The following is a 22,814-nucleotide window of genomic DNA, read 5'->3' on the forward strand; positions in this document are numbered from 1 at the left end:
TTCATTTGCTTTTGATTTCTTTTTTTTTAAAAAACCAATATATAAAGTTTGTATTTTCTTCCAGAAGTACAATCATAGATTGTTCAATGTTCTTTGCAAAACGGACAGATGCTGAAAAGAAGAGCAGCTGGAAACTGGGAGGTGGTCTTCCACAAGGGATAAATCACCCCAAGGCATCCACCCAACTAGTCAAGCCTGTGCATGTCACAGTTCATCGTGTGGGAGATGCAAAGCATGGTCACACAGATCTACAAGACAAGAGAAAAAAATCCAAGTCACACGATTACAAGAACTGCAACTTTAAAACAGACAACAGATCTTCGTTTACCACTGTTCTGTGACAGGGCTTAGTGGGAGGCGGCAAGGGCTATTGCACAACTTCCATCATTCTCCCGCCTGCATTCCTATAGTTCTGAGACTGTAGTTTCTTAAAGGGAGAAAGATCAATCCAAAAATGTAATGTTCGATGACACAATCACCTGAGAATGAATCTTGGAATACACAGTGCCAATTCTTCTTGAAATCCCAGGAATTTTTAACAACTAAACAAAACTTTAGACTCTGCTTCATATTTTTTTATTTACGTTATTTATAGTCTGCCATTCTCACTAGGACCCACTAGGACAGAGTAAGTTAATTATACAATCAACAGGCTAGAACATTTGGATTGTAGAAATCTGGAGCCAACCAGAAATCTGAAAACAGAACAGAAGTTTTAACACAACACATTAAACAATGCAAAAACTTTATAATAGGATTCCACTTACAGCAACAGGCAGAATCAGCTCTAAACATCTGTATAAACCATAGTCCCTAAATCTTTACCCAAGTAGCTTTCAAAACCACTCTGTACAGTACAACCCTATTAAGGTAAAGGTAGTCCCCTGTGCAAGCACCGAGTCATTACTGACCCATGGGGTCTCATCACAACATTTTCCTGGCAGACTTTTGTTACGGGGTGGTTTGCCATTGCCTTCCCCAGTCATCTCCACTTTACCCCTAGGAAACTGGGTACTCATTTTACCAACCTCGGAAGGATGGAAGGCTGAGTCAACCTTGAGCCGGTTTACTTGAATCGAACTCAGGTTGTGAGCAGAGCTTGGGCTGCAGTACTGCAGCTTACCACTCTGTGCCACGGGGCCCTTCACAACCCTATTACTTATGCTGAAAAACCCTCTTGACTAATTCAGTTTTACATAGTTTGCGGAAAGCTAGATGAATGGGAGGCTTCCTGACCTCATCAGGCAAGCCATTCCATAAGGTGGGGACCTCCACAGAGAATGCGCATGTGTGAGCACCTGTTGATTTTGCCCATCCACTGGTTGACTCCTGCAGAAGCCCCTGCTCAAATGAGCAAAGTTGTTGTGGTGGAGCACAGGGGAGAGGTGCTCCTGCAGACATGAGGGGCCAAGACGTATGGGCAAAATCTGTCCAAAGTACTTCAACCGAAAGGGGCTCACCAGAAAATATTTTAGTGGTTAAGATGGAATCATATCAATTAGCAACAATACACAGTAAATAATGAAGAGAACTGCCCTTCTGTTGCTTCCCTCAGCCCCTTCTTCCAACTGACTGAAGGTTTTTTCCCTTCAGCTGCCGTTCCCTCAACATTCTGAGCTGTCATTCCCTCCTCTTCAGGGCAACTGCCCTCACAAAAGCTGGCAGTGCCTTACAAAGACATTGAGGTCTTGAGCTCTCCATCCCATAGCTTCTGGATTCTCTCCGTCTCTGGACCCTTCAGGCCACTCCCCCACCCCTGAGATCTCTGGTATTGATTGTATAGGCCTAGTGTGGAGTGTCAAGGAAAGTTTGGCTATCTGTTTGGTGTACTTTGGTATATTTCTGAAGTTTTAAAAATACTAGCGGCCAAACATCTAGAGAGGAGGGCGTCTGGCTCCTCTGCACCTCCTCCTGTTTGCTACGACTCCACACACAAATACTTGCTGACCCCTATTTCCCCTCTTCCCCACCACATTTCTTCTGTTTCCTTCCCTTCCACCCACCCCACCTCTATTACTTCTTTCCTTCTCCCCAGTTGGCACTTCCCTCCTGTCTCCACCAGGTTTTCCTTTCCCCCCTGGACCATCTCTGCCTCCCCTTTACTATCCCACTACTCTGGTCCCCTTCATCTCTGGATGGGGATCACTCCACATCAGCCAAAATATCATTTGAGCACCCTTTCCCCACTCCCAATGTCTGTGCATGTCTCAACTCCCCACTTTTTAAGATTTTCATATTTTTCTACAGAGTTATCTGGAGAAACATAATTTTACGAATATCTTTATGAATGTTTCCATCCACATGTTGAGGCTACCCATTGATACCGAACACAGTAATGGGCGTGCAGCTCCAGCTGGGTCCCCCCTGTCCCAGTTGAGTGTATCCACCCCAACTCTCCTAATGGTCAAGTTATGACTAAAGCTCCGCTTACATGAAGCCAGCCACTGTCCCATCTATCTCAGTTTACTCGAACTGGCAGAGGCTCCCCAGCAGAGAGAAAAGTCTTTTCCAATACACATTTTTCAAGGTCCTTGCTAACTGCGAAGACTTTTTCATGCAAGATTATGTGCTCTACCACTGAGCCATGCTGTCCCCCGCACCGATTTTCATTACCTCTTTTATGTAAAACAGAGCACGTGACTCCATTATCGGTTTTGGGCCACAAGATCAACAAAGAGGGTTACCTGACCTTTTTAATCATCATCAAGTCTAGCCATGCATATTCCTAAGGACTCTGGCAAAGACACTAAACTGACTGACTAGGCAAACGTGTCATTGATCCGGCTACTAGACAATCATCAAGGCCATTCCTACCAGCGAACAGGTGATGGCACCTTCATCTCACTGATCTCTTGGTTATTAAGGATCTACTTTGCTTAGACAACTTTGTTTTAGCTTTAAAAACAAGTTTAGCCACGCATATGTGCAGTAATTCCTTAGCTGAATACTGCAAAAATACCGAAGAGAACAGGAAAAATAGCTCTTGGGAGGCACCGTAGTTCTTGCTGATGCTGGTCAGAAACGGGTACTGCACAATGGAGATACTCTGGCTGCAGCCCTAGGGCAGGCATGCCTCCAGGCCTCAAACAGTAGGGGGCAAGGGTCAGATGGAAACAAGCACAGTCAGATTTGTTGTCCAAAAATAGCTCAGCACTACATGAAAAGCCAGCTTCCTCAAAGGCACCCTGGCATTAATTTGACAGCCAATGAAAGTCATTAGAGACGTGGAGAGAGACAGAGCCTGACTTCTCACTGGTCTGCTCCTTTGGCTCCAAGGAACTAATTGACAGAAATCGAAAAAGAAAACAAACAGAATTTACAGACAGTGGGAAAAGATGGACTACAGTTCTCAACATCTTGCTTTCTTCATATGTTGGTCATTCCATTCTCCAGGACACAGACCATTCTGAGGGAGCCAGGTTTTATTTACGTGCAGCACGCGAGAAATCAGAGACAACTGCAGAAGCTTAACTACCGCTTGATGTGATGTCTGAATTCATGTGCTGGCAATCAGCTGGAAAACCAGAACTGGAAGTCTGGCATATTGTCTGAATGTACAAGACCGCGACCTGTGCCTCCAGAGGCTGCTCTTCTTCCACGGAGGCAGGAAGGAAACTAATCATACAGAGGCCAGCAAATAAAAGTAGTGAAGCAACATAAAGCCAAGACCTGCCTGTCGTATGTTTGGAGGCTCAAACCACTATTTGGGTCAGTTTGAGCCATGGCTTGGTATGTTATAAGAACTAAGACTCAAAGATGGACAGACAATACACGGGAGAGCTCAAACTTGTAGTTTTAGCTGACAATTTCTATCTGATGACTAACAAGACATTGGATGGTCTTAATGGATTCCTTAATTTCATTACAGAAAACAGTCATATGTAACTCAATTTTTCCAAAGATTAAATAAATCTTAATCAGATTAAGCCTGAATATAAATACATGGTTCTGAAGAACACAGCATTCTTTACTTGCTTTTACTAGAAGAGTATGCAGTCTGGATCCTGCCCGGACTCACCCCAGTGGCACCAGACCATCTTCCCAGCAGGCTGACAGGGCCCACTAGCTAGCCTAGAGCCTACCGCCATGTCTGAGCTGGCCAGCCCCAACAGAGTTAGGTTTCTTAGTTAACTTTTAAGAAAAATTGCAGCATGAAGGGAATACAAGACATGTAGTGTAGTGTTTGTTGTTTGTATGTTGATTTTCCCTTTTCCCAGTCCTCCCTTCCCTTTTCCCCCCCTCCCCTTTATACTTTTGTAGTCTTTTGTAGTTTTTTATGTTAGATATTAAAAAATAATAAAAAAAAGAGTTAGGTTTCTTGTGGGGAGTGCAAGGTCAGCTGTGGAGCTTAGCCCCACCTCTGCACCAAGAGGAAAGGGAAAGGCCAGGAGGGACGAGACCACCTGGGCTTCACTGCCCAAAGAGGGAGGTGTAGACTCCCTCCAGAATAAAGGTCAAGTCTTCCCTCCCCTGGGAACTCTCAGGTGGAAGCACTCCCCTGTGAGCACCATGGGGCACATTCTGAGCCTGCAAACCTCGAGCAGAGTAGTTTAAAAGGGCTCAGGTGGCCAAAGCAGGAGGTGAGTGGCCTCTAAGAGGCACCAACCAGGAACAGAATAGAGGAGGGCCTCTGGGGTACCGTGACACTCACCCACCTCTTTTCATTTGTACTCTGCCCACACTAAGGCTGTCTCCCTTCAAGGGAGTGAGACACAGGAAGGTGCCACTGCTCCTGAATTGACAACTGTCTCTTCTCTGCCCCACACGTGCAGGTCACAAAAAGAAACACTGTAGAAGAAATATTCCTTTGCAAGACAGGACAAGGAACTCCTAAAGATGGGACCTGCAATCTCTGGTTTTTGCAAGATGCAGAGTTAAAAATAATAAAATATAGTACAAATATCTAAAAAGTGACAATAGAAATTCAATCAGTTAATCCAACAGACCGACTGAATGTTGCAACCAAGTTCCTACCCTTTCAGCACCATGGAACATCCAGCAAAGGTACACTCTGATCTGATTCCTCTCTCCTTTTAATACCCGCAAATGCTCGCTGAGCCCGTTCCTACAATCCTTGAATCCCACACACTCACCTGTTCGTTTGCTGCATAGTCGGTCTTTGACGTTTTCTGCCTCATGGGAGAAGAACTCTATGAGCTCATCTTCATATTCTTCTGCTATACTCTCACACTGCGCAGGAGAACCAAAGAAACTAGTCAATCCAGCCATAAACACTGCTAATACTAGGGTCAAGACTACGTTTGTAACTCTTAGCCTACGACAAGCTGTACAATGGAAAATATTCAGAATTCATATTAAGCCAGCTTGTTTATAGGGACGAAAGTCCACTGGATTAGCTATTATCATGTCGATGTCATACCTTCTCTCCTCTCACACGCAGGAATCCTGTCAATTGTATATGGAAGCTAAACAAATATGCCGTTATAGCCACCATAATGAATGTTCACTTACTAAGCAGGCTAATCATATGCGTATATGAGTGGTGCTTACGCTCTGGCTTCTACAGTAATTCACCTTGAGTCTCAACAAGAAAGGCAGACAACAAAATGAAGAACATAAAAAAGTATTAAAACCACTGTACTCCAGAAACATGGATGGCAACAAAAATCTGGAAATAAACGTAGCTATGGATGGTGACAAAGAAATTGGAAATAAATGTAGCTATTGATTTAAATGTAAGCTCCATACCACCCACTACATTGAGGTTATGCAGAAGGGGAAAAGATGGCCCTGAACCCCAGAGATGCATTTATATTAGAGGTTTGATGGGGCTAAGCTGCTTGGTATGTGTACTACGGACTGCTGTGGCAGCCAGTCTTCTTGTACCCTGTCTAATTTTATCTATTCTTTTCTGTTCTGTGCACATAATAAATCTTGCACACCAAGGAGACAGCCCAAAATGCTGGCTATCACTATATGCTGGAACTAACTTAGTACAGAACAAAGGCTATATTATCAGTTACTTGTCCTAATAACCCATTCCGTGCATGTAACCAATGCATGTAAACAGCATAATCCACCACATGGAGTAAATCCCCCAAGGAAAGAAGAAAACGCTACAGAGGATCCGACAGGGAGATAGCCTTTTCCCAGATGTCAAGACCTTCAGTAGGCAACTTTACCCTCTACGTTACTCACAGCAAATTTCAGGCTCGATGCCACGTCACCATCAAATTTGGTCTCAGAAAGGTCCATTTTAGTCCCATCATGAGAGATAACTCTCACATAGCTTTTACGGTGAGTGGAAGGATCCACCTTCTCTCCATATTCGTTCATGTGCTCACAAATACGCTCCAACAATTCTGTCAAGTGAGCTTCAGACCGGGCATAGGGCACCTGCAGCAGAATGAAGGCAATTTGTTAGGTAGGTGACAAAAGTCTCCTCCCTCTTTAACCACAGAAAACAATAAAAACAACCCTATTTCCACTCTGGTACACAGTGGTTGCAATTAGACATAATGACAAATAAAGGTTTATTTGTGAAAAGCATGATGTCTTCCACCTCTCTAAATACAGATGGACTGAGATTGAAGTCTTCTAGATCTAGGAAGTCTTAAATCAAAGTCCGGTTCGCTGCAGCTTCCAAATGCAGGCACCTGGGCAAATTAGAGTTTGCTTCCTCCCCTCAAACCAGGATTCTAAACCTTGGTTTTATTCTCCTCCTACAAGGAGCTCAGGGTTCTCTCTTCCTCCATTTTATCCTCACAACAACTAAGATAAGTTAGGCTGAAAAAGAATGACTGGTCAAAGTTACCCAGTAAGTGAGCTTTGGGGCAGACTGGAAATATGAACCAACATCTCCCCCAGCTGCTGTTGAACATTCTAACCCAGAAGTTCCCAATCTTGTTGAGCTTCTGGAGCACTTTAGAAGCCTCGTAAACAAGTACTGGGTACCATCACAAAATAGCTGACTTGGGGTGTATGGCCAGTCACAAAACAGCTGCCCTGGCAATTGTCGTGAAGTTCCAAGACAAGCGTCTACCTACAACAGAGACGGCCATTTCCTAGGGAGTGTTCCCTACAGACCTCTCTTAGGTTCTTCTGAAGCACCTCCTGTCTAAGTGTGCAGGAGGAAAGCAAGATCAGCTGTTTGCTTTGGAGGGGAAGGAAGTGGGTGCCAGGAACTCACACTGGTGCATGCCATAGTGCCTCTGGGCACCACAATGGCAGTAACTACTCTATCTACTGTACCACAGTGGCATTTAGAGAGATGCATGCCATCACTGCTAAGATCAAAGGGGACTGCTGAGAATTCCCACATCAAGGGTTATTTAGAAAACCCTAAGGAAGAATCAGAACCTTTTCAACCATAGGCTCAGTGCTCTAGAATGAACTGTCTATGTAGGCGTGCCAGCATACCACCTTGTTGGCTTTAAGACACCACAGAAAACTCACCTGTTTTAGGCAGCTGGGGGAGGTTTTTGCTGCTTTAATTAGTGACACTGGGCACTGTGTTCCTTGATTTTTTAAGTGAGTGTTGCATTTTGTTCTAGGACTCCTATTTATTGTCTGTTTTATGGTTTGATTTTACACTTTGAATTGCAAACCACTTCAAGCTTTTTGGAAGCAAGGCTATTGGGGTACATGAAAATAAATAGATTAACTGATTGATCTCGCTCTCAGAATGCTGATTATGCCTTTGCCTCTTGCTGAAAGGGAAATACTTTTTTGACTAAACAGCCTCAGCCCATCTGGGAACCTTTTACCAAGCTAGGGAAGGAAGGAATCCAAGCAACAGAGATTCTAGCGCCTCCGTTCCTTTTTGTCAGAAGTTTCAAAGCCCAGCATAAGGCTGTTTCCACAGGTATCATTTGGACACCGTATGCTGTGTTCCTCATCTCCTATTCCAGAGATGAGATGACATCACTGCCCTCCTAGTGTTTCCATCAGTCTCCGCTGCTGCTAAGGCAAGGCTGGGAGCTACTTGCTCTTCAGCTATCTAAATGAGAAGCCTGCTCTCAAGAGGTGAAAACGCCTGCTGCTACCTGCCCCACGTTGAAACACAGCCCTCCACCTAGGTACGCTGTTTCCCTTGTGGCCATTCTGGGGCCTTTAAAGAGAAACAGTTCAAGCATCAGCAAAAGTAACATTTAAGAAGAGGAAAGAGGATGTTTTGCATCATCTCCCACTTTTCTGTGCCTTTATCTGTCTTTATCTGCCTTTGTTTTTTATCTTTATTGTACTTGGAACATTTCCCTCTAATCGTGAGCCACCTTTCACGCTTGCCATCAAGCCAAAAGGCAGCATATAAGCATTTTCCAAATGAATAAATAGCAAGAGTCTACCAATCTAGACCAGACAAGAATTCAATTACCTCTAAAACTGATTGGCTTCCGTCTGGATTGATGCGGAAGGAACCCATCTGGATGGTTTTCTTGGGGTCCACCCGAGCTATTTCCCACTCCAGTTCATCTACCAGGGCCCTACATGCTAAAAACAGAAAAAAGCTTAACTCCAGATAGCAGGACAAGATTATTCATTCAAGGCACAACATTTGAAAAGGCACATCGAGAATCTAGTCTTAACTTACATAAAAACAAAAGGATTCTTAACATTTCCTCATATCACAGGGTTGGACTAGATGATCTTCAGGTACTTTCTAGTGCTGTTGTTCATGGGACTAGTTAAAATGCTCAGCCATAAGCTATCTGGACAGAATCATAATGTGGGGGTGGGTAAATATTTTTAAATATAGTTTTTGCTACCCACGGCAGTGCTTACCTCGTCTTTCAATTCCACTCATTAGCGGCCAATCAAATGATTATCTATCCCTTCAGCCATTTCCAAAATCCAGTTCTCTCCTTCTCTCCATCATAAGGACATAAATGCTTATGATTTATACCCAGTCCCACATAGTTATAGAACAGAGATAGATCAATTTTAATTCATGCTATAGGATCTTAATATACAGCAATTGCCAGGTGGAGAATCAAAAGTGGGAAATATTATGGGAGAGCATCCACAACACTTTGGAGTCATCTCTGCTGTCAGACAAATTGTGATGAATTATAATTAACATTAGGCAGCTAAGACATGTGTGCGTGCATGCACGTGTGGAAAGGACTGAAAATGAGTAGCAGGAAAGTGACAGAGTTGCCCTCTGCTGACCTGGAGACAGCACCTGTTGCTTTAACATCTTCCAGCGCTAAACAAAAAAGAGGCAACATCAGTACAGAATCCAATTACAACCAGAGGGAAAACCCACTGAGGAACCTATCTGGAGGCCTATCTAGAACCTATCTGCGTTCTACGGACACTTCTGATTTGGTCATCATAAATAGGCTTCTGTCTGACGAAAGTGTGGAGATCACGCGGCAGGTAGCCAAGTTTTGCTCCCAAGCAATTAAACTTCGATCTTCTCACATCTTGCCTGGCAATGTTGATGAAGGATCGATTGTAATATCTAACACGTCATCTCAGCCATACTTTGTCTGGAGTTGTGCAAATCCTTATCTCCACTTATTTCAAGTCCTGATTTAAATTGTTAGATGTTAGTTGGCATATACTGGCCTTTTAGTAGCATTGTACTATACGTTTTAGTTTTTGATTGGTCCTGATGGACTTCATTTAATTTTGCAAGTTAGTGTTTATGAAATTATGTATCCACATATAGACTTGTTATACTCTTGCTGTATTTTATATATGCTATATCCTGGTCGCTTTTATCTCATTCCTCTCTGGTCACTGACTGTAATAAAGAAAGATTTATTGATATAGAATGGTGTAGTAACTCAGCAGATAGAGGAGGTAATGACATGTTCCAGGCACGTGTTATAAGGCCTTGGTCAACAGCTAATTTGTAACAGGGGCTGTATTTTGCACTGAGCAATTCTGGCCTTTCCCACTGACCCACTCTTGTATTAGCTGAAAGGCAAAGAAGAGGCATTTGCAACCCCTCAATCACAGCAAAGAGCAAATGCTTTGGAAGAGATTTCCCCATATTAATCTCCTAGCCACTCACCCCAAGAAATACCAAAAGCATTCTTTAAAAAAAAAAACACGTACAGACACTCCCCCTTAAGCAGTAGAAGGTTCTGATGCAAAAAACATGTAAAGGGGAGAATCTTAGGATCAAGGGCTAGGCTAAGGACTAAATGGCAAACCTCTGCAGGCAGAACCAATAGCAAAAAGTATTCATAATGTACAAGTCCAGCTATTATTTTTTCCTTTTTAACAAAATGCAGCTGCTGGGACGACAATTTAAAACACATAAACAGGCCTAGGGAAAATGGTACCATTTAACTCGTTCCTCGGAGTTATTTCCCAGTGAAAAATGCTACCTCCAAGCTGATTTTGGCCCCACAGATTTGTGGGTACTTGTATATTTTTACCTAGTAGAGCCGAAAACAACATAGGAATGGCAATTTTTAGTGGGAACAATGCAAAGGAAGGTTAAACAGACTTTGTCTCCCTTAGAACTGCAGGCCTTACAGCTACGTTCAGTTTAAAAAAGGGAATGAAGAAAATAATTTAGATGTAAAGTTCTGTGATCTGCCCTCAACCACCAATTGCCTATCCACTTGGCCTTAATCAATCCTTCATGTTTATATGCCAATGAAGAAAATGAGAAACAGGTGAGACAGAGCCCCTTGCTCATGTACACAAACGAGGGGCATTATCCTATGTTGTTCAGACCACAGGGAAGCCTGAGGGTCTTCCATAAGAAAACAAGTAATGGAAGACAAACTTCCCTAATAAACCAGCTTGCCCACCATTACCATCCTTTCCATAAAATCCAGCTCTCACTGTGTCCTTTAGAAATGCCTCAGAGACCTCAGCAAGTAAATCAACACAGAATGAGATTGCTGACATCAGAAAGTTGGAAAGCACCAGCATAATCACCATATCGGTAGTGGGCTAATTGATATTCTTCAGTAGGACCACCACAGTGTTATTAATTATATAACTAATAGATGGTTTAGTTTGCTCCTTTTACCTCCACAATGGAGATCCTGGCTCTTCCGGGTAAAGGCACCCCTCAACAGCAGTAAGAGGATGACAGACAGGCAAAACATGCTCGAAACCCAGCCATTCATCTTCGGGGATGTGGCCAAGCGCAACAGACTGCACATAAAGGCAGAAGTTAGCTTCCACGGCAGCCAAGGAATATTCTTAGCCAATTCCTCAGACCCCAAAAACAAACTGCGAATGTTGCAAAGAAATTCATCCTAGCCTCCAACATCAACATGCCCATAAGTCACATACAAACTTCTCGACACTCAAGTACCACCAAGATTTCACAGTATGTCTTACAATGCCAAGCAACACTCCCAAAAGATCAACATTTATCTCCCAAGCTCAGGGTTTAGAACACAAAGTGCTTTTTGTGTGGCAGGCCAGAGGAGGCAGTTTCTACTGGTTTGCAGAAACTCCATTTTAGCTATTGGATTTATTTGCAAGTTTAGCACCCTAATAGAGAAGCAACAATACTTGCTCCATAATTTAACATCTAAGAGAAACATGCAGAGTGAACAGCAAGAGATATAAAAAAGCATCCCAATAGCGTGCCCCAACCAGTTCCATTGGGAATAGTGGCCATATATCAAATTGATCCAGAGTTGTGGGGTGGAACAAGCTAGGAAACTCCAGATTTGTAGCATTCCATTCCTGGGTTTCAAACACAGATGTTTTCACTCCTGCAGTCTTCCACTTCACCCAGTGATCATCATATTCTTACAGTTTCTTGAAGAGCACAGCTCTCAGTGCACTGTGAAAACTCCTCAATATCTCCAAAAAGGTGCTCACCCACCGGTTTTCTAAATAAATTAAATGCTATTAGATCCTAAAATGAGATCTATAGATTCAGTGCAATCCTGGGAGATGGCTAGGTTAGAATATATCCTTGGTGTACTAGTTTTATATTGGCAGGGCATTTTAAATGTAGGGAAACACATTAAAAAACATGTCATCTACAGTATAAAAAGGAACAGCTCAAGAATAATTTTACTAGGTGATTTTGCAGGATGTGTAGCTTGACTCTCAGATTCTGGTGTAAAATAAACACTCAATGCCCACAATCTCAGGGCTCCACCACTAATTTATCTCAGCTAAGTTTCCTGACCCTGCATTCAAAGTGGGAGTCAGAAGGCAATGCAGACCAGAGGATGACCTCCCCTGCATGTTTTTGGCCAGATTAACAGAGGGCAGGAAGATGATACATCTGTTTACAGAGAAACATATCGGAATGCAACAGAACAACAAAGCAGCCAGTTCCACGATACATGTAAAACATCAACCTGGAAGTAAGAGAAGTCTGAGGGGAAACAGCTTTTAAACCAGGTCCCGTTTGTGACAAGCATTACTTAAGCAAAAAAGTGTACATGCAATAGGACCAGGATGGATTCAAACATGCATATTAAGTACCAAAGATTGTGCATTTTATAGGCATGGTGGTCCCCACTGAGAACGTAAGCTTAGAAAGTAAGTTACACTCCCATTGATTCCAGTAGAATTGGATCAAAAAATTATTCCTAAATAACTTTTCCAAGGATTTCAGTGAGATTTAACCATGCCTTTCTCCAGATTGGGGCTCTAATGTTTTAGCACTCACCAGGTAGTCCAACAAGAGAAAGTTAACTCCAGTTTCGAAAGACCTACTGAAATGTTTTGAAGCAGCTGACCAAGATATGTATGATATTAAGGAAACTAATGTTTCCTTCCCTCCCTCTCCCCAACCAATAACATTACAGGGACCCCATTTCTTTTCATTATCCTTCTATCGTTTGGTCAACAGTCACCCTACTCCACCCACCTCCCCATCATATTTCAAAATAGTAAAAAGTCCAGTAGCACCCTTAGGGCGAACCAACTTTATTGTGGCATAAGCTTCCGAGAACCACAGCTCCCTTCGTCAGATGCAACTTTATTGTAGCATAAACTTTAGAGAACCACAGCTCCCTTTGTCAGATGCAACTTTATTGCATAAGCTTTAGAGAACCACAGCTCTCGTCAGATGCAACTTCGTTGTAGCATAAGCTTTCCAGAACCACAGCTCTTCGTCAGATGCAACTTCATTGTAGCATAAGCTTTCGAGAACCACAGCTCTCTTCATCAGATGCATCTGACGAAGAGAGCTGTGGTTCTCGAAAGCTTGTGCCTCAATAAAGTTAGTTAGTCCTAAAGGTGATACTGGACGTTTTACTATTTTGCAACTACAGATAAACACGGCTAAGTCCTCTGGATCCTATTTCAAAGCGCTCGTCTTACTCGCATCTATCTTATCACTCGGCTGAGCAAAGTTTGAAAGAAACTCCTTGGGCTACATGCCAACTGACCCCTTCGCTAGAAAGAGTGGTTGGGATCGCATCCGTGTGGAACGTGAAAATCACTTCACGGGTATCACTACCCTCAGTTTTTTTACAAGAACCTGGCCAAGTAGGTCGACATTTTTGCCCCTCTGAGCGCCCACGGAGAGGCAAGGGCTGAGAAAACGGGCTGCCCCCCTGGAGGACGTGGTGGAAGGGAGATTTGAAGCGGACCTCCAGGCGTCCTCTCGCACAAGTACCGCTGCCCCTCCACAGAGTCCTCCCCCGTGTCCAAACTCGCTACTCCCCCCCCCCCACAGCCCTCCTCACCGCCTCCCGACAGACCCCGAACCCACCCGAGCCCCCAGCAGCGCCGGCTACAGCAGCTCCTCCGAGCGCCCTCCGCTAGGGCTAGCTAAGGTCTGCCTGATCGGCCGAGTACCCCCGTCGCCCTTCCCGACTTCACCGATCCCATTTCCTCAGCTCCGCTCGAGGAAATCAGTCGCCTCCCAACCCACCCACCGCCTCCTTCCTTTTTGAAACACCCGGAAAATGTCACCTCCAGCACTCAGGCACTACCGTAGGCAACTTAACTCTTTCCGAAAGACCCTTTGAAGCCCTCCCGGCTCGCGTGGCGAACAGCGCGGCAAACGGGCGCGGAGGTGGGCGTGGCTAGTCTGAGAGGAGTCGGCCAATAGAAAGAGAGTCGGGGGTGTGGGTAGATGCCCCTAAATCAGACGCTGTAGAGGAAGAGCGGCGCTTATCCGCGTGGCCATGGAAACGGAAACGGACTGGCGTGACAGACGTCCGCCCCCCAGAGTGGGAAGAGCGCAACGTGTCTGGCTGCGAGTGGTTGGTTGGCACAGGATTGTCGTAAATGAGGTTGCCAACCTCCCGGTGGTGGCTGGAGACCTGGAATTGTAGTTGATTACCAGATGACATCGCACAGCTCCCCTGGAGAAAAATAGAAAAGTGTCCAGTAGCACCCTTAAGACTAACCAACTTTATTGGAGCATAAGCTTTCGAGGACCACAGTTCTCTTCGTCAGATGCATCTCGAAAGCTTATGCTCCAATAAAGTTGGTTAGTCTTAAAGATGCTATTGGGACTCTTTTCTATTTTGCTACTATACAGACTAAGACGGCTAACTCCTCTGGATCTATGACCCTGGAGAAAAAGGCTGTTTTTGGAAGCTGGACTGTGTGCCATTATGCGTACGCCACTGAGGCCCCTCGGCTCCCCAAATTCCACCCTCAAAATCTCCAGGAATTTCCTAACCCGCAACTGGCAATCCTCGCTCTGTTTCATCCCCTCTACCTGCGACAGACCACTGGCTGCAAGCCTCTCTTTCAGCCTTAAATCCCCACCCACACAGTATGAGTTATAACATTGTACCCTAATCCGTAGAGGAAGAATGAGTAGAACATTTTAAACACACAAAAGGCGTGCGCGCGCGCGCACGCACGCGCACACACACACACAAAAGGACACACGGATACCCGAGATAGTTTCAGGAGGGGTAGCCTTGTTGGTCTGTAATAGAAGAGCAAGATTTGGGTCCAGTAGCACCTTAAAGACCAACTGGATTTCCAGGGTAGAGCTTTTGAGAGCCAGAACTCGTTGGAAGGGGCAGGGGGAGGGCAGAAGTACAGCGACAAATCAGGCACGGCTGGTCCATCAAGAAGAACCATGCAAACAAGATAGGGGACACTGGCAGCTGCCCCAGCTAGTGGAGATGGAGGGCGGGGGGATCATATCCTCAATACCTACCTATCCTCTTAGGCCCCATTGGCTTGCTCCTCCAGCTGCTGAGGTACATCCTATTTCCTCTGTGCATATTTTCTCCTGCAAATCACTCCCAGTCTCCTGCTCCCCCTTCCTTTTTGGGCACTGCTCTCATTAAAATGCTAAAAGAACCTTATTACTGAGACAGTTTCTTTTTTCCAGTCCAATCCCCTATCTTTATCTCTTTTCTGAGTGCAGATTTGGAATAATGTAGCTAATCTCTCTGCTAGTTGATGAAGTGTTAAAACAGAAAGAGAGGGATATTATTGGTGGGGTGTTAGATATAAAGCAGGATATTATTGTTTTGCTGTCTTGTCTTTGAAACAATGTTTGCTCGAAAACTCAGCCCTCTATGCCATTGCCTCTACCAGCTTGATTCTTTTCTTTTCAGCGTTCCAAAGCTGTGCCACAATGTACATTATCTGTCATATATCCCCTTGCATATCTGCCATTGAGTGTATTGGGCTCTGCCTCTTGCCTCTGAGAGCCTCGCTACAAGTGACATCTTCCACGCGAAGGGCACTTGATCATTTTCGCAAGTCTTTCTGGGTACTGAAGTCCCTCTCCCACACCCCTTTTCCTTCTGTTCCTCCCCCTCTCCGTTGCCCGCTGCAACTTTGCTAATTGTCTTGCTCGGGGAGGGGGGGAAATACTCTAGAGAAAGCTTAGAAAGTTGCAGCTGCCCGCCCCCAAAGATCATTGAGAGCAGGCTTGCGACTAGAGAAACGATTTGCAAACGCAGGCTTTCTCTGACTTTTAAGGCAGCGATCCTAACAGTTCTAACAGAGAGGGGAGGACTTCACATGAGAGCTTTCTCTAGAGCATTCCCCATCCCCCAGCAAGACGATTTGCAAAAGCTGCTCTCGTAGGCTTTCTCCGTCTCTTCAGGCAGCCGTGCTAACGGAGACGGGAAGGAACAGAAGGAAAAGGGGTGTGGGAGAGGGACTTCAGTACCCAGAAAGACTTGCGAAAATGATCAAGTGCCCTTCGCGTGGAAGATGTCACTTGTAGCGAGGCTCTGAGAGTATGGGAAGTTCTTTATTACTGCAATGCCAGCAGGTTATCTCGTAAAATTAGTACGTCAGCACTAAAAACCCTCTAGGACAATCACCTGCTGATAAAGCTGTCTAAATGTGAATTCCATAAAGAGGAATGGGACTTTCTGGGTAATAGAATTTTACGGCAAGGGCTCAAAATGGACCAAGCTAAAATTCAAGTGGTGGTGGGGTGGGACCCCCAAAACTTGGAGAAAATTGCAATTGTTCCTTGGGTTTGCCAACTTCTATAGACCGTTCATAAAGAACTTTGCTCAAATCTCCTTAATTGACTGGTTGAAAACCAAGGGTAAAGGACTACAAGGGGTGAAGCCCAGCGTGAACTTAAATTGGACTAAAGAGTGCCAAGAGGCTTTTGAGTGTCTAAAGACTTCATTAACTTCAGAGCCAGTCCTGCGTCACCCCAATGAAAATCGGAAGTTCGTGGTACAGGTAGATGCTAGTGACATGGCCATGGGAGGAGTTATCTTACAGGCAGATGAGAAGGGGAAGCTGCACCCCTGTGCCTATGTATCAAAAAAATTCTCTGAGGCTAAGCGGCACTGGTCCATATGGGACAAAGAAGCTTCCACAGTCAAACTGACTTTATGTACTTGGAGACATTTGCGGGAGGGGGCCAAGGTGCCATTTGAAATTTGGACTGATCATAAAAACTTAGAAGTGCTACGCACCCCGCGAAAATTAAGCGCCAAGCACCTCCAGTGGGCGGAGTTCTTTTCCAAATTTAACTTCACGCTGAAGCACCTCCCTGGCAAATCGAACTTCCTGGCAGATGCCCTTTCATGCATGCCCCAACATGAGAGCCAGAGAGATGAAATAGTGGACACAATGTTTTCACCGACCCAGTTGGGGGGGGGGCAGTAACCACCTGTAGCCAGGCAAAGCCAGTGAAACATGAGTCTCCAGTCATGGAATGGGAGGAGAAAGCAAAAAAGAAAGCAGAAAAGTCCTTGCCTAAAGATGAGCAGGAAAAGGGAGAGGGAGGTGGATGGTACCATCATGGCAAACTATATGTACTCGCTAGTCTAAGAGGGGAGGTGCTGAAGCACTGTCACGATTCTAAACTGGCTGGCCACTTCGGCTACTTAAAGACACTGCATTTGATACAAAGACAATTTTGGTGGCCAAACACAAGGACATCTCAATACGTATCCACTTGCCAGGTGTGCCTAATGGGAAAACCCGGGGGGGGGGACCACCCAGTCTCTTCTGACCCCTGGAAAACCGCCCCCTCTTGGCCATGGTCGGTGATCTCAAATGAACTTTATAACTGATCTCCCCCTTTCCAAAGGGAAGACTGTAGTTCTGGTGGTGGTTGATTTATTTTCTGAGCAAGCTCATTTCATTCCCTGCTCCCAACCGCCAAGAAATTAGCCACTCTTTTCATGCAACAGATAGTCAGACTACACTCGTTTCCGGACAGGGTGATAACAGACCACGGAGTCCAGTTTGTTGCCAACTTCTGGCAGGAGCTATTGAAACTGGCTGGAATTGAACAAGGACTTAGGTCCATCCATCATCCCGAGACCAATGGGCAAACCAAAAGAGTTAACCAAGTGTTAGAACAATTTGTAAGGTGCTACATTAATTACCAACAAGACAACTGGATTGATTTCCTGAGTTTTGCCGAATATTGTTATAACAACACAATACACAGCTCCACAGGGGCCTCCCACTTTATGGTAATACATGGTTATGAGGGCAAAGCAGGGCCGGATCGACGGGGACGGGGGGGCAGTCTGCCCCCGGCGCTGCCAAAGAGGGGGCGCTGGGCGCAGCTGCCGGCCCCAGGAGCACGCTGCCAGCCCCGGGAGCGCGCCTGGGGGAAGGCAAACAGCACGGGCGGCCTCCCAGCCACCTGCGCTGCCTTTTGCCTTTCAACAGGACAAGGGGTGGCCAGCTTGCCGCCCGCCCCTTGGGGAAAGGCAAAAGGCAGCGCGGGTGGCTGGGAAGCCGCCCGCGCCATTCGCCTTTCCCCAGGACAAGGGGCGGCCGGCTTGCCGCCCGCCCCTTGTCCTGGGGAAAGGCAAAAGGCAGCGCGGGTGGCTGGGAGGCCACCTGCGCCATTCGCCTTTCCCCAGGACAAGGGGCACGCGGCAAGCCAGCCGCCCCTTGTCCTGCAGGGCAGGTGAACGGCGCAGGCAGGTGAACGGCGCAGGCAGCCTCCAAGCTACTCGTGCTGCCACCAGCTCCGCAGCACGCCGGGACAGCCGGCTTGCTGCGGGGGTGGGGTGGGGGGCACCCCAGCGTGATGACGTCACGGGAGTGATGTCATCACACACACAGCGCTAGGACTGCGCGCGCACATAGCGCATGTGTACAGCCTGACTACAGTTGCCCTGGGCACTGGCAACCATAGATCTGGCCCTGGGGCAAAGCAATGCCCTTTGTAAAGACCCCAAGCAATGACACACCACGGGACCTAAGAGAGTGGTGGTCTACGTTAAAGACTCAGTGGGAACTAATAAAAAAAAACTTTGGAAAAAGCCAAAGAGGATTACAACAGACAGGCTGATAAAAAAACGATCAGCTTCATGGAAACTACAACCAGGGGTCTATGTGTAGGTTTCTACTAAAAATCTAAGGGGGGAGCAACCCAGCAAAAAATTGGGGTGGAAATTTCTGGGACCCTTTCCAGTAAAAAAGATAATAAATGAAGTCACTGTACAGGTGAATCTACCCAAGAACTTAAAAAATGTCCACCTCGTATTCAATTTCAGCCTCCTGAAGAAAGCGCCCCCTCTTGACAAATGGCATCCGGACTGAGGAACTCCTCCCCCCCCCTCCCCCGCTCTTAGTGGATGGACAACTGCACTACAAAGTGAAGGACATTCTGGACTCAAAGTTAAAGCGGGGAAAATTATTTTACTTAATTCGCTGGGAGCACTTTGATAAGGGCCAAAGGGAGTGGGTAAAAGCCTCAGATGTACATGCTCCCGGAATGATACGTAAATTTCATAAGGCTTATCCAGCTAAGCCAGGACCTTTATAAAGGTGGGAGGACTTTCTTGGGGAGGGCAGTATGTCATATATGCCCCTGCACATCTGCCATTGAGTGTATTGAGCTCTGCCTCTTGCCTCTGAGAGTATGGGAAGTTCTTTATTACTGCAATGCCCACAGGTTATCTCGCAAATGTTTACTTTCTCGCTCCACTGAGCCAGTGTCCTTGACTGCTATGTGAGACTAGCTCGAAATGTATCCTTCTTGAGAACCACAGATAAGTTCATCTTTCTCACTCTGTTCTAAAACAATGTCTCACTCCAACCCTATAACTAACATTGCCAGCCCCACCTATGTCACTTCTGCCAATTTCCACTGTCTGAGCACCTTGTACTGAATGGATCTCTAATAAAGTTACTTCAACTGGAACACTTGTGTGTTAACTTTGGAGAACTTGGGGGCCTAACTGCCAGGGACTGACGATACCTGTTTGTCAAAAATATCATTGCAGCACCCAGACACAGCTGATGGAAGAAAATATCATTCAGGTACCATATTTAAAAGCAAAAAGGAGCTCTCCTGAAATTTGTAACAGCAAATATTCAAGGAGAATATTCTGCTGTGGAACACAGTGAGTTTGCCAGCAAAAATGGAAGGGTTGCTCTTGCAGAGAGAGAACTACAGGTCTTTCAATCAATGAAACAGCTGGTAAAGAGACCACTAGTACACCCATAGCCCCAATAAATTAAGCCGCTCATGTACCTGAGGAAGAAAATGAAACAGGTCTGAGTGGAGACAGAGTTCTACACTGCAAGCCTTCTTGGAGTAATTGAGCCACAGAAAGCAAAAGTCTTCAAATTCCCCCAAAGACGATGGTTGTTGTGGGTTTTCCGGGCTGTATTGCCGTGGTCTTGGCATTGTAGTTCCTGACGTTTCGCCAGCAGCTGTGACTGGCATCTTCAGAGGTGTAGCACCAAAAGACAGAGATCTCTCAGTGTCACAGTGTGGAAAAGATGTTGGCAGGTCATTTGTATCTACTCAGGAGGGGTGGGGTTTTTCCACACTGTGACACTGAGAGATCTCTGTCTTTTGGTGCTACACCTCTGAAGATGCCAGCCACAGCTGCTGGCGAAACGTCAGGAACTACAACGCCAAGACCACGGCTATACAGCCCGGAAAACCCACAACAACCATCGTTCTCTGGCCGTGAAAGCCTTCGACGATACATCCCCCAAAGACATTTCAAAGCAAACCTATTGGATGTAGTATTGGTGCAAATTACCCAGTGGGAGGAAGTGGCTATTTAGAGATTCAAAACACCCCTTACAGTTTTTGTGCAAGCTCTTCCAGCAAAACACTGTGTCTGCACTTGTTTCTAATGGAATAAAGGACTGAAAAAAATACTGCAGCAGTATGTTAAAGTTGGAAAGCATTTGAGCTGACACTGGTAAAAAAACAAATGTGGATAATAAATCAAGGGAAGATTACAATTGAGGCTCATGCCTGGCAAAATGTAGGAATAACCTTATTGCTATTGTGAGAGTAGTTGCTGATCAAGAGCTAGTACCACACAAGACTTCAGACCAGCTATATATGCCAAACAATGGTTACTTGGATTAAATCTGTGGAGGTGATGGGAATGTGACTCCATTGTTGAGGAACCTCTATGAACAATAACTATTAAAGAATTCTGTCATACGGTTAAGGAAAAAAATATTCAAAATTAAATCACTTGAATTTCTGGCATCGTAATTAAAACAAAAGATTTAGTACTTCTGGAATCTGCTGTCCTTTTCTCTGCATCATTGATGGTGAACTTCTAAAGCAACATCTGGGGACATCCCATCTTATCTTGAAACCACCGTGAACCATGCAATGAGGAGGTTGGCTAGAGGCAAACAAGGGTTCTGTGACAGCAAGTTTGGTGGGGAGAGATTGCCATAATTGCAGGTATGTACTCTGGCAAGATCAGCTTGTGGCAAAATACAGGCAGAGGTAAAAAAATCACCAGAAATATACACAGCTTCAAGATTTTCCTGTGGCATAAGGTTGCAGCATGATGACATATTATTTGAAATAAGTATCACATGAAAGAGACTCCAGGGCCTTGATTGTATTTCTGGAACAATTAAACATCCAAGTCATACCTCCAGTGTTGAAAATGCTTCTTTTGGTTATGAAGAACAAGATAACCACTTCAGAAACCTCAAACAACCTCAAGTTGATCATGTTAAACTAAGTGCACTTCAGCCAGCTTCTGTACTGGCAGCTACTGTACTTGCAGCTTAAAGAACGCTGCAGTATGTTTGAGATCCTCTCCAATATTCCAGAACTCAATGAAATTATACCTGAAAACTAACATCAGAATTCAAGGCACTGGAGAACATGCTAACACATAGAAGGTTGTGGGACAAATAATCTATGTAATATTTCTGTGAGCTCAGTTTCAAAGGAGGTACTTGAGTATACATGTGCAAATAAGATTGTCATCCCCTTCCTGAATGGATTTGTTGTTCTGCACATGCTTCTGTTACTTTTGGATAACAACTGTCAGAAGACAGTAGTGATGCTTTGAGCTGAAGGTAATAAAAACACATTTGTGATCCACAGTGACACTGGAAAGACCAGTTGGTCTTGCAACCGTATCAATATAACTAGAACTATCCCAAAACGCAGTTCTCAAGGAAGCCATTTTTGCATTTTCAGGCTCTAATGTCTATGATCACTTCCCCAAAGCTGTGGAGAATGCAGGCACCGAGGAGGCCCTTTCATACAGCAGAAGCTCTCTTCCTTACAACCCTCTCCCAACTCCTATCTGCCCCAGAAGCCGACCATTAATGAACAGGCTATCTAGCACAGCAACAGAATTCTGCCTTCACACACAGTCTCTGAAGACGGATTTCCCAAGTTATGTAGTACTAGTTATATTTTACCAGGCAGCAACAGCTCTTTCGTTCTGGGGAGTGTTCAGGCAAAAACCCATTCGTGGGCCACTTTAAAATGTGGGGGGCAGGGCAAAAACTTTGCCACTTCCTACAAACCCCCAAATGCTCTCCCGTAGTAGCAAAGGCATCCAACCCCTTCTAGTACCTACTGCAAAATGGCGGCAGCTGCTTCTCCCTGCTCCCGAAGCAATAGCAATTTTAACAGATCCCATCAGTGGTGGTCCTGTGAGTGGCCCTTGAATAAGCATAGTAATTGTCTCACTAATGAAAGGACAAATGGAAGAAGATTTTGCTGTCCCATGGACCGCTTTTTACAACTGGATAAAAAACAAATATAAAGACTTGAATGTAGTAACCACATGAAGGCAGTATTATAATTTGCTACTAATAAATTAAATGATTGGTAAGGTGAAATATGTAGATAAGTAGACTGCTGACTCAAACAGATTTTATGATGTCCTTTTCCTTTCTATCCCCCTTTTTCCTCTATGAGAAAACCAATAAAATACTTATATAAAAAACACAAACATAGTAATTGTCTATCCCTATGTGGGCTAACAGAGCATTCCTCACAATGCTCCAAAGGAATTCCTAGATCCAGTGGATTGGATCCAGTGATCCATCAGCGGAAGATGCCAGCAGTTGCAGATCTCTCCCTTGTTCCTTTCCCCACAGCAGTCTCTCATAACTCCAGCTGTTACCATGAAAGAGAGACAGATCTTTTCAGCCTGGGTACATGGTTGAATACAGCGGATGCCAAAGGCTTAGGAATACAGATTAATCTTTGCGTGGAAAGTTTCACATATGATGTAACCCTCATATGA

At 45.1% G+C, this 22,814-nt stretch overlaps 1 protein-coding gene across 2 annotated transcripts; it reads right to left on the reverse strand.

The window, feature by feature from the left end:
* Positions 1-13,943, reverse strand: CNPY2 (canopy FGF signaling regulator 2). 2 transcript variants are annotated; one of them, XM_054977285.1, is made up of 6 exons: positions 13,860-13,943; positions 10,958-11,085; positions 8,336-8,451; positions 6,160-6,357; positions 5,094-5,190; positions 1-248 (listed from the first exon to the last, which is right to left on the reverse strand). In XM_054977285.1, the coding sequence occupies exons 2-6, from the start codon at positions 11,055-11,057 to the stop codon at positions 205-207; spliced, it is 555 nt and encodes a 184-aa protein (XP_054833260.1). In that variant the 5' UTR covers positions 11,058-11,085; positions 13,860-13,943; the 3' UTR covers positions 1-204. The 2 variants fall into 2 exon arrangements, with proteins under 2 accessions (XP_054833260.1, XP_054833258.1); XM_054977283.1 differs by lacking the exon at positions 13,860-13,943 and adding an exon at positions 13,622-13,762.
* Between the last annotated feature and the right edge of the window lie 8,871 nt (positions 13,944-22,814).

The sequence above is a fragment of the Eublepharis macularius genome, chromosome 4 (genome assembly GCF_028583425.1).
Source record: "Eublepharis macularius isolate TG4126 chromosome 4, MPM_Emac_v1.0, whole genome shotgun sequence".
In the NCBI taxonomy this organism is placed as follows: Eukaryota; Metazoa; Chordata; class Lepidosauria; order Squamata; family Eublepharidae; genus Eublepharis; species Eublepharis macularius.

Bases quoted from the DNA above. Each gene is read 5' to 3' on its own strand.
- CNPY2 (XM_054977285.1), bottom strand. From the start codon at position 11,057: ATGAATGGCTGGGTTTCGAGCATGTTTTGCCTGTCTGTCATCCTCTTA. The intron at 6,358-8,335 runs GTAATTGAATTC...ATTCTGCTGCAG, and splicing joins GAAGCCAATCAGTTTTAGAG to GTGCCCTATGCCCGGTCTGA. The intron at 249-5,093 runs GTGAGTGTGTGG...CTTGTCTTGTAG, and splicing joins ACTATGCAGCAAACGAACAG to ATCTGTGTGACCATGCTTTG.